A 12,732-nucleotide genomic window follows, 5' to 3' on the forward strand; every position below is an offset into this window, starting at 1 on the left:
CCCCAGGACGTAGGTTTGTTTAGAGTGACCTTCTCTTAGATGGATTGCCTTACAGGGCTGACGAGCTCCATCTGCCCGGGGGGCTGGGAATTGAACCCGGGTCGCAGCGGTGAGAGTCCTGCACCCTAACCACTAGACCACCAGGGGTTTATCATGTTATATATAATAATATATTATTAGAATATGAATAAGAATTTTTGTAAATAAAACTGCTTTTAAAACCTTTGTCTCTCTATATAAATGGGGGCATCTAAATCATGAGGAAAAATTCCACATGATATTATCTGAGATCAGTATGCTGCGACCTTCATTATACACTAGCTAGATTGTAAGCTGAAAAATGCAATTTTAGAAACTCCACAGGAAGGTACGCATATCTGTTCTTAAATTTGCACGTATTTACATATTACAGATTTCTTAAATAAATTTTTACCCACCTGCATCTTCTACATACAAGTTGCCTCCTTTTTTTGCAATTATCAAATAAAATTCTATCTACTATCTTGAATATGCAAAGCAATGTACCACATACAAATTTAGTAATCTGAATCAGAGAGGAGAGAAGGAAGCATGGATTACTAAATAAAACACAAAACTTTTGCTATCTTCGCCACATTATTATAATACTGCCTGTAAAACAAAAATATTTCCTTACCTCACAAAGAAGTTTAACACATTAGCATTTACCAAGTCTTATGAGTTCCTCTGATACGACATATAAACTACGTTGGGTTAAGGAAGTACCACCAAACTCAGGTAATTCATAAGGGAAGAACATATATAGTAGAAAAATATATTTAGACTTTTAATATAATTTATGTATTTTGATTTAGTCTTTTTCTCTCTTCACTTTATTAATCGGTTTAGGGTCAGCAGAACTTTGGTTGTCTTGCAATATATTAGAATATGATCTACAAAACAAATGAAAAACATCACGCAAATCTTACCATGTTTCGTCTACTACTTCAAAATGTTAGAATAGTAGTAGTTATTCAAAAAATGATTTACTGTATTGCCTTCTTGCACAGGATCAACATTTTCATATGACATACATAACCAGCACTTCTCTTTCACAAGCATATATACTTCCAGTGTATTAAAAATGCAGTGCAGTTTGCAATTATCATCTGATTGTTTAAAAAAATCATTACCCTACCTCATAGATTGTATATTTTAGTGTTAAAATCATGTCCATTTGAGAAGCAAGTAACTAGAGATGTTTTTCTGAAATGTGATCAAACTGAACATGACCACACAAATGATCTGCAAACATCTTAAACCTCATACTGGGAAACCTTGCAATCAAACTGGTCACTCAAAACATTTTTTAAGGAACACAACAAACAGGCTTCCTTGACAGGCTTCCTTGACTAAAAAAAAAAGGAAAGGGAAAAGTCATGTCAACTCCAGTGCTGTTTTCTTGCCTTTTTAAACAACTGAGTAACAATATAAAATACCTGAACAGAATTTAGAAGATACTGCTCTTGCCCCTATGCAAAACTATATTTTCATACAATATTATCATGAAACAAAGATAAATAAGTGTTCCAGAAAAGAGGTTCACTTTTAACAGAGGATGAATATTAAATGAGAAGCTGTAGGAAGAAAGCAGAACTAGCAGTCCAAAACTAGGTGAAAGGAGAGGGAGATTAGAGCAGACCAGGGACTCAGAGAGAGTTTGGAAGAAAAACTCGAGCTGAGCAGTACATCTAAGAATGCAATGGGAGTGGAGCTATTTAAACCAGCAAAGTCACCATTCCCTGACAGTGACAGTTCATCATATAAGGAATGACAATCAATTGGTTGTGATAAGTGGCATTGATCCAAGAGCAAGATGCTAAGGTTACAGCCCCGCTTATGGGTTATCTGGGTGTCATTCTAGTTCAGTTTGACTTCCACTCAAAATCTGGGGAATACCAGAGCAAAGACCACCAGTTAAAGTTATTTCGCCCTCTTTGTGTTTCTGTACTAAGGATAGAAATGACACAGCAATGCAGTATTTTCCTCTCAAAGGAGTCTTTCCCCATACATGAAAAAGATCTTTTCAGGAATTTAAAATGACTTCATTTGTTGTAGAAGGAAAAAAAGTGTTTACTTAGTGATACAAGAGACTGCAAAAAGAAAAAAGGGAGATTCATGGTTAAAGTAATTAGATTTCAAAGCAATACATTAAGTATTTAATTACACATTTCATGAGTTCCCCTCCAGTATGATCAATCAGCAAAGAGGCAGCTGGGTCAGTTTATGGCATCACTGTTGTCTCCCATTCCCTTGTTTCTTCTGCTGGATGCTATAACCTCCACAGTTTCAGACAACAAAACAGACAGACTTTACGAAGGTGAAGACCTTTCACAAATTCAGTCCAGCATGTTTAAATAGCTCAAAGTGCATGACAATAAAGGCTTCTAAAGACATCTAAACAACTGGGCACAAACCAGCAAAATAGCCCAGGCAGCCTTCCTTCTGACGCCTCCTGAAGGGAAGGGGCTGACTGCAGAATCGTCATAACATGCTTTTAGCATCTGCACTCGGGCATTGGTCTGTAAGAGACTGAGGAATCGAAGTTCTAAATGCATTAAACCACAAAGAAAAACATTTTAGCTAGAGTTAAATATAAATGAGTTTCCGATTGCTGCTTTTATCTTGCCCAGAAATAGGTAGAACAATTTAAATAACAATGTTTTTTAAAGTGTCAGTATGGTTACAGAGGATCACTCAGTATTCAGAAAAGCCATCTTTGGGAGTGCTGACATGTCTGGCAGTAAAGGTTTGAGAAAAACCACCCATAACCAAAACATAAAACCCCCAAACCAAACATAATAACAAAAACAAAACCCCAATCAAGTTGTCAGACATTGTTCAATTATTTTTGACCCAGTACAGTAGGCTGGACTAGATATGCACAGTTTAACTTTCAATTTTTATTTTTTTCCAGGTGACACAGGGAACAGCTGTTTGAGCAGCAAACTGAGTGCTCCCTCCTACAAACGGCTATCTTAAGCCCAGAGCTTCTGTAACACACCAGAGAAGAGGAGGGGTAAAGATACTTCTGCCTGTATCTAGTTCTACAGAGCCATAAACACTGGCTATATCTGACTGTATCCACAGCTTAAAAGATGGATTTTTGGTATGCCTTGGCAGACCTCTTGTAAGCACAGCCTGGGACACCACGGGGCACTTCAGCTGAGCCAGGCTGAACCACCCCACCTTGAGTTAACCAGAAAATTGAGGATCTGTCCACCTCTTTTTTCTGCTTCTGCAATTCCTATATTATTTCCTCTCAAGTACAGTGAAGAGTCAATTGGTTTGCAAGCAAAATGAAAGAGAGAGTTGCAGAAAGAAGGAGAAAAAAGGGTGAAGAAGATAATTTTTAGACTTCCTCTGTTCCATATTGAGAAAATAAGTAACATTGCTTTTCTTCAAGGCTACACAGGCTTCACACAGGAAACTTTCACTCTTCTTGAGAGAGAAAATGAAAGGCATGGGAAAAACAGATTCAGAGCAGAGATACTGCATATAAGTAAAAAACAAACAAAAAAAAAAAAGAAGAGGAAATAGTTCATTATTCAAGACTGTTTCTTTTCTAAATGACATGACCCTCTAGGCAGTGTTACAGAAGACAGCCTTACTCATTTCCGTAACTTTTTAGTATTCCTTTCTTTCCATTCAAAACCATCTGCCTTTTCAGTAAACTTCCTTCTGCTGAACTTCTCGAGTACTTCTGTTTTATTCCAAAGATCTTCCAAAATTGAAGCAAGAAAATAATAAAATAATAAAAAGCAAGAAAATAAACCCAAACAACTATAAATTATAAATTTAACAACAAAAAGTAAAACATCTATAAGGCCAGCTTTATTGTGAATATTTTCAAATCCAGAGCAATGGACACACTCCTTTATGAGAAATAAGCATAGGGACAAGAACAAACTTCCTTTCCTATTAAACATCCACTGATCAGTCCATGATCTGTACTTCTCTGACAATTTTTCTAACACAAAAAACGGAATTTTAAGTAAAGACTAAAGCAGCTTTGAAAGAAAATTATTTCTGACAGCCACTCAAAGAGGCATCTTACCACCAGTGACCATAATCAAGTTCCCTGCCACAAAGCCCAGAACCATAAAATTCTCTTGTAGAAGACACAAGCATGTGGGAGTGCTCTGATTTGTTCAGTGACAGACTCTGAAGATCACCTTAAGTTTTAAATTAGAAAATTAAACACATATACATATATATATATATGTGCACACATGCACATTTTCACACATTTTTTTTCTTTATGTTCTTCTGACAGTCTCTGCTTACCAAATGATGAGAAATTGCAAGGGAAAAGAATCCTTTATTTTTTGTTTAAGGGGAAAATAGTTTAGTGCTTTTCTATATTACTCAGAACTGATGCAAAGTCAGGTGCAATATAGGGAAGTGTAAAATGAGAGGATATATCATTTCAGAGAAAGCTAAGTAGTTTTTTGTCCATTAAGTAACATCTTACTGTCATCCATGAAATAAAGGGCTATACTCAAGCAGGAAATATGATTTGTTTCAGAAAAATTCAGGACTACATTCCCCTGAAAAACTGAATGTACAGACTTGGCTGAATTGCTGGTGCAAGTATTTGCATAGATTTGACTGATAATGAAAAGAGTGTTTTGGTTGTTTTAACACAGAAATTAAGAAACAAGTCCAAATAAGTCAAGTTGTTCATGTGTAAGTCATATTAGTATTTTAAACAAACTACTAGCATACCAGTCAACCAGGAAAAGGTTGACTGAAAGTCTCATTCCAAGTGCTCTGCTGTAGTAACAAACCAACTAATTCCATATGTAATGTATAAGAGCAGTGGATGCTCTTATTTGAAAAATACAGGGTGGTATATAAATTAATGCTTAAAATGCTTTATCCTATGTTCACTTAACACAAAAATACACCCTATGATGGAAATATTTCAGTAATGAACTACCAAAAGGTGATGAATTGCCAAAATTCGGTTGGATCCATTTTAAGGGCGAAACATACACACATACAGCAGAACTATTGTCACAAAATGGAACAGTATAACAGAATTTTTGGTGTATCTGAGATTACAGGCACTGAAAATGGATACATTTATTACCTTGACTTTTCTAGCTTGGAACACCACAGGGTGCACACTGAAACCCCTGCTTTATAACAGTTCAGTGCTACTTTAAACCACTTGAAATGAAGGAATGCTGCAAGTGAACAAGTCACTCTCACAAATTCTCCAGTTTATTAGCACTTCTTAAAAACATGTATTTAATGTGATGAAATTGTTATCCAGCAGTCTTCAAGAGCAACAAGCAGTGGAATTTTCAGGAAAAAAACCCTGGAAAACTAAAGAGGGAAGAAATCTATTTTTAAAATACAGCTTTTGAAATAGTTAAGAATTATGAGTTCAGAAGGAAAAACACTTCTACTGTTGGCAGTTTAAGAGCAGTCTAAGTGAAAAATCACATAATTAAGAGACCAATTTTTTTGTCAACTGAAAGTATTCACTGTGGCAAACAAAATACGGCACTTGATTTTGGAACATACGTGACATACGTGACTATCTTTTAAGTATGTTCAATGATCAGCTGCAGTTACATCGCACTGAAGAGCTAATGATATCTGATACTTTAAGTGTGTACTAGCTGAAAGGTATTCATTGCTTCTTCATGTTATACTGCAAAATCTACTTCAGTGCCTATAAAAGATATGTTAAAGGCTAAAGAGGATCATGGTTATGCCTACATTTGATGATACTGCATCAGTGTTTTCTGTAACAACTTTAAGGAATGCATACATTTACTGTGTAAGTACAGAACTTCTAGAGCTATACACTAAAGTTATTCTCAGTGCTACACAAAGAATGCTAAGTAATACTATTTTTAACTGGATTCAGATTAGCAGTATTACAGACAAGTGTTTTAACTACATGAGCAAACTGACAAAATGCATAAGGGCAAACTGTTAAGTCCTGTGACCATTTATAGTGCACTTCTTGATAGAAGCCCAGTATAACTAATGCAGAGGATGCAGAAGCCATGAACTGTCAGCTCTCATAACGGAAGTATTTTTACTCTCAAGGATCACAGTACACATTTTAAAGATGGTTTGTTAGGTCTAATGTACAATTAAGGAGGGGAAGAAATGAGTTCAAACAAGGAGAAGGTCAATAATCTTTAAGTTAGGTCAGTGTTCAAATGGTCCAAATGTACACTTTTCAGAAAAAAGTTGACATCAATATAGTACTAAGTCAATAATCTGGAAGCAAATGGTAGCTTGTGTTCTAAAGCACATCAAGCTTAGCTCTGAACATACAGTGCTAAATAATTCAATGCATTACTTATTAAATGAAAAGCAGAATTTTTAAAAACTAAACATTGCATATTGGTGAAGACTTTGTGTCAAAATTCCTATTTTGCGTTATGTTTAATAAAAGGATAAATCTAGATAACAAAAGTATCGATTCTCTCATTTATTGATATCAAAAATTGGGCTGGGTTTTGGTATGGGTTTTTTCAACATGTGGAAAGGAAAATGGAGAACTTGTATGTGACCTACGCGTATTAGCATGGAGGGAACCCAATATGGTAATCACCATGACTTACATGCAGGCTTTGAGTGTTGGAAGGCATGAGACTAAAGGTGGAGCTCTTACCTCTTCCACTATCAGCAGCCATCATACTGAGAATTGTTAGTTTCAGAACACAAGATAAATAGATTGATGATATCTTAGCTGATAAAACATACATTTAAGATGTTTCTAAATTTCCTCATTAGTCCTAATGTTAAAAGAAAAGTAGATGCTGAACAGCTTCTCAAATCCTCCTAGAGCTAAAACATTAAATTGACTGCTTGAGCGTGGTGTAGGACAGGACAAACAAGATCATTCTGGTCATTTTGGAACAGAGCAAAATCTGCAGAGAACTGCTTTAGATTTTGGGAGGGTTTTCTTGTATTTGTGAGAAGTTAATGTGTGATCACACTTCTCATTACAGAAAATACACACATAAGACATGAGCATTAAAGTTCCAACAGTATAACATATTAATACAGCCACTAAAAAGACTTGTGAAATATAGCTCTGAAACTTATCTTCTACACTGTATACTATGCTTTATCCAAGACAAAGGAACTAAAGCTATCGAAACATATTCCAAATGTTTATTTTCAAGGAAACAGTTCTCAAATAATATAAAAAAAATTAAAGCACATCTATTAAAATATAGGAAATTACTTTATCACTTCCAACATTATGAAATGTTCCTATTCCATGTTCAGCAAACGCATACGTATAATATCTAATTTCAGGAAAAAAATACTTTTCTGAAATGCACATGATCCAATATTAAACAGTCATGTGTGTGTATATATATATATATGTGTGTTCTAATTTTTGCATTGCTGCAGATTGACATTATGTTGCTAGCTTTCAATGCATGCATACCTTTTATATATAAGAAATGTTCCAAGATATACCAAACAACACAGTAGAAAGAAATCAAACTTTCCAATGTGATCTCGTCAAATTTAAATTTTGTCTGTGATTTAACTGAGGTTGCTAAAAAGTAGTATGTTGACATTCAAGGAAAGCCAGCATATTTACAAAAGGTGAGCTAGATTTTAAAACGTGCATCAATAAACAGAAATAGCATTTATTCAGCAGCAATACAAAACTCATATAATGATTTTTAAGAGTCATTTTATTAATATAGTTCCTGAAGCTGTAGCATAAGACCCGTGATAGTTTGTCAGGCTAGGATTGTCTATATATAAACTATATCGCAACCACCACATAGTAACATGCTATTTTTATTTTCTGTAACAGCAAAAAATGTTATCTCCATTACTGAGTTATAAAACTATTAAAATTTTATTTCAAGAATTCTTACTAAAAATGCTTAAATATTAATTAGTTTAACATTTCTAAATTCTCTAATTTAGTATCCAGTAAGTCACATATGCCAATACAATTCAGAACTGAGTTCAATGAATTATACTCCAAGCTTCATCACCTAAAAGACTGAATAACAGCAAAATACACATTTATGAAGGCACCTATTTTGTACAGCATTTGTTTTCCCCATATGGTTTACAGCTATAAAAGAATCCCTCACGTGTTCCTTTAAATGAGTAATAGCTAAGACAACATGTACAGTTTTAATTAAAGTAGAAGAATTAATGAAATAATGGCACCTTGAGCGAATAGATAGTGACAGACATAAGTACTTCCTCATGGAATGAATGCACCATGACAAAGCACTGAGCTACAAGCCAAGTGATCAAAATTCAGGTTTTAAAGACTTTTACACTTACCCGCCTACGGCAGAAGGGCAAACCCTGTGCAATGATGCTGATGCTAAATATCTTCATCACGGTTTGGTGTGGTAGAGGTTCTTTGGCACTTTTAAGATCAACAGGAACCAAGCCATGGCTGATGGCAGTTTTCCCAGGTTTGGACATTTTATTGTTCTTACTTTGTCAAGTCTACTAACACTGGAAGAACATCGGTAAAAACTTTGCTCTAAAGTTGCATGATTTTTTTTTTAAAGTTTCAGATTGGTGAATCAGCTCCCCAAAGCTTGCTGCCTTTGTCTCTCAACCTTCTCCTGCCAAGTGTCCTGACCTGTCTGCTGCTCAGTGAAGTGCAAGCTATCCTAGTATAGACAGGAATTAAACTACCAAGGGGCAGGCAGACTGCTCCTGTCAGTCAAACAGCTGGTGGACCTCCCCTGCAATGTCAGAAAAGCCCTTCTCCAAAAAGGGATCTGCAGATTGAAAACGAAGAAAATCATGACTGCCTGGAGTTTTAATAGCCAGAGCCACTTACACCTGCACTTTAAAGGAAGAATTTTCTTTTTTTTTTTTTTTTTTTTTTGCAAATTGGCATTGCACTTTCAGAAGGGGAAGTCAAGGAGATTGCAACCTTCAGAGAGTGACAGCATTGCTGCACGATCAACTCCACCACTCCACAAGCAGGTTTGTTCTGGACTGTCACTAAAATCAAATGAAAAACTGACTTGGACTTTGCTGTTTCTCAATTATAGCCTCCACAAACATAATATATTGCTAAGTCCAAAAGTTACAAAAGGAAAGAAAAATGGATCCAAAAAAAAAAAAAAGGAAAAAAAATGAGAGTCCCCTAAAATGGTGGCATTGGCACAAAACTTGTTCATTTAATAAAAGTAGAAGCGAAGCTACTGTTGCACTCCAGCCTGCACTTCCTCCTCTTTCCTTGCGGCTGTGGGGGGAGCATCATCCAGGCAGCTTTGGCTCTAAGGATGCAATGGTACAATAATCTTTCCTATTCTGGCCATCAGGAGTTTGGGTACCAGTTTCCTCAGGCCTATCCATCACACTGATGTAAAGGAGAAGGGCTTTTCCTCCAAAACAACAGCATATCTTGAAGGATGTGGGGAGAGGTCTGCCTGGCCTTAGCAACAAACCTGACTGAGGACCATTTTTCAGTAAAAAGGTTGGTACTCCACCAAACAAAGCTGAACAGCAATGTCTGTTACTCAGATTTTCCACGATTAGTTTGCTTCCATTTTAAATAATTTCTTGATCAAATTAGCTTTCCTACAACACCTCTAGGTTCCCACAATCCCTTTCTGATGCCTATACTTGGACATGTTTCTTAAAAACATATTCATATTTTGAAAACTTTTTTGAGCAAAACTAAGTAGAAAGAGACAAAGACCTGTGAAAATGTCTTATGAAATTGCTGATAAGAGATGCAGAAAACCATCAAAGCTCTTGTATGAACTGAGTCAGCACAGTCCAAAACACAGAGAATAAATGACCATTAAGAAATCTTACAAGTCCCTTTATGCACAAACCAGCAAAGATAATTAACTGTATAATTATGTGAGGGCAAAAGAGGGAGTGCAGTAATGCTTTAATGTTCTGAGCACAACAATGTAACTTGACAAAAGACAGCATTAAAATATGACTGTATTAGCATTTCCACTTAGCCCTTTGTTTCCCCCTCAAAAAACCAAGCTGTAAGCATGTCTCACTTGCATATACAGGGCCCCCCGACCAAACATTTGCATGTGGAAAGGTTTAAAAAGAAAAAAAAAAGAAGGAAAAAAATCCCTAGTGTTTCATTGAGAGTATATATACATTACAGTAAGCCTTCACTTACAAGAAAATATTTCTCAGACAAACAAGACAATCCTTATTTCTTTACAGATGTTGCACAGTTGCATACAGAAAAGCTGTGACAATGCTGGGTAGCACAGAATTTTCATGCACAGATGGCTGGGTTTTTTTTATTCTCTACCATACAATTCAGATGTTATTCTAAAGCACATTTAGATGTACATTTTCTACTAAAAGACTCTTTACATTTCCTACTTTATACTTCATCTTATAAACTCCAGGAAACAGTTTACCATTACACTGTACTCAATAGCAATAGCATTAGTTTATAGCTTCATTCTGAATTACTTCATATTTTATACAACAAGTACTAGGCTTTCACTTGGCTGAAAAGCTTCAGAATAAGTGTCTTGGAATCTCAGTTTCATTCAAATAAGAAAATTTCACTGAAGTACTCCAAAGAGGGTAAAGAGGAGCCTTTTGTTTCTACTTTGAATAACTAAAGTGAAGAACAGAGCCAAAAGCTCAAAAGAGATCAACTCACATACCCTATTGAAGTATCATTCAAAAAGAAGCAACAGATCCGTTTTCCATTTTGACAAACTGGTCACCATTTCAATAGTTCCGACAAAGTGTGAAGTTGACCTAAATGTATTTATATAATTTGAGATTTTTGTAGTATGTAATACAAGATCAGATACAGCATTCTGTACAAAGCAAGCCTTACTTCCTAGTTTAATAAATATTTGGCATTTCGTTTAATTGCATATAGAATTGTCTGCATGCCTGTGTGCACGAAGAGAAACTGCTGAAATAAACTCAGTTTTACAGAGTACTTTATTGCGCAATTGCTGAAAGAATTTGACAGCGTAGCAGATCACCAGTTGTTATTAGTTGGTATCAGAGCCTAGCATCTTATTACTTTACAGGCTTAGATTCCCCCCCCCCTTTTTTTTAATTATTAGCTCAGAACAAAAGTGCAAAACAGGCACATAACTTGGCCCATTTACAAATTTACATACAATTGGGGAGCAAACAAGACTGAGGTGCTGCACTCTCCAAGCACTGCTCACCACGAAAGTCTCCAGTAACAGGTTATTCTCGCACCTCTGAAAAGACAAAACTTGGGATTGTCAGCCCTTCTTGTGTGGTTTGAGATGAAGTCCCAGTAGTACACTGGTTTTTCCTCAGGAATGTCCAAAATATTCTAGAGTAATTGCACAGGGACACATTGCTAGCTGAAAAAAGTATCATGTTCACATTCAGTGTAGTCCCCTTTTTACATGGACAGACAAAGCCGTGACAAAATATGGCACTTTTTTTCTGTCCCATGTGAAATTACAAAGCTAGACTTCATACTTTATCATGGCAATAAGAAAAAGCTCCAGTTTTTATCTGTGTCTTTTTTCCCCTGCCTTTTTTCACCATCCTCTCCTGGAAAAAGACTTGCACTAATAGATGAGATTTTGCTGGCCCAATTTTACTTCCATGTATCATCACTTTCTTTTCAGTCTTGTATTTCCTACACGTTACTGAGTGTAAGTATAATTGTCTTACAGTAATGTTTAAAGGTCCCAAGCTGGACAGCTGTAAACATCTAATAAGTGAAAGTCTTTAGCCTGAAAATACAACACAGTCTAATTTAAGCAGTAAGAGGTTGTAACAGGAAGACAAAATGGTGAGGGTTGGCTATCTCAGAAGTGTCAGGAATACACTGAATATAGTAGATATCACTTATTTTTGTATTTATTACACATATAATTCTAATTTAAGCTCTAAATTTAAGTTTAAAGAATCACTGTTGTTTTCATCTTTAAAAGTCCTTTTTTACATTATACACGGTGAGAACATGTATAAACTTGACACATGTGAAATTATGAAAATTTGAGATTTAATGCTTTGTAATATATTTTTCTAACATCCTATTTCTAAATAAAGTGAGGCCGATTTCCAGTGATGCTCCTTTTAAGGGCCCACCTGTCCTTGTAATTGGAAGATCACGTTTGAAATCAGATCACATAAAAGTGCCTGAAACCTTGAGTTTGAAAATACTAGCTTGAGATTGTCAGGGACTTTCAACTGTAAACAAAAGAAACTGTTTCTTTTTGGTCAGTTCAGTGAAGTGGTGTCTTTGTAAAATGAAAGCAAGTAGTAAGCAGCAATAATCTATATACCTTCCAGTCAGGTCACAGTTTTAAGACACAAATCTAAGAAATTACCCCAACACTGAAAACCAGCTTACATACACACTATAGAATTTTCTTTTAGAGCTGACAACTGCTTTGCATATTAACATTACTGGAAAAAAAAATTTAAAAATCATGATATTTTAATATGGTGATGGAACAGTACAAGACCTACACAGACCTAGATGAAGTAAGTACAGAAAAATTAAAATGCAGACAGCAGAACCCCAGAGAGGTTCTCCACAGTTTTTAACATCGGTGAACAGCTGCCCTCAAATGGATAAAGCAGAGCACTGCAACGTTTCAAAAGTTACCTTCTCAAATCAATCCTAGTAACATCATAATCTTTTGAATATATTTCATAATATACTCCCTAAATAACATCTGTAGTAAGCTCCACATAGGTGCTGCATACAGAATGCACTATAGTTTACATTAT

The 12,732-nt window shown here is 35.6% G+C and overlaps 1 protein-coding gene across 2 annotated transcripts in view; it reads right to left on the reverse strand.

Moving 5' to 3' along the window:
• Positions 1-12,732, reverse strand: part of FBXW7 (F-box and WD repeat domain containing 7) — a 168,217-nt gene that overhangs the window by 73,087 nt on the left and 82,398 nt on the right. Inside the window, exon 1 of one of the 2 annotated variants that reach the window (XM_017805943.1) lies at positions 8,320-8,913. The exons of the other annotated variant lie outside the window; for it this stretch is intronic. Coding sequence (XP_017661432.1) covers positions 8,320-8,466 — 147 coding nt within the window. The 5' untranslated portion in view covers positions 8,467-8,913. Of the gene's footprint in view, positions 1-8,319; positions 8,914-12,732 lie in introns of those variants that run through there. 2 annotated transcript variants of the gene reach the window in all.

This window comes from Lepidothrix coronata, unplaced genomic scaffold (assembly GCF_001604755.1).
Source record: "Lepidothrix coronata isolate B3197 unplaced genomic scaffold, Lepidothrix_coronata-1.0 Scaffold13, whole genome shotgun sequence".
NCBI classification, from domain to species: Eukaryota; Metazoa; Chordata; class Aves; order Passeriformes; family Pipridae; genus Lepidothrix; species Lepidothrix coronata.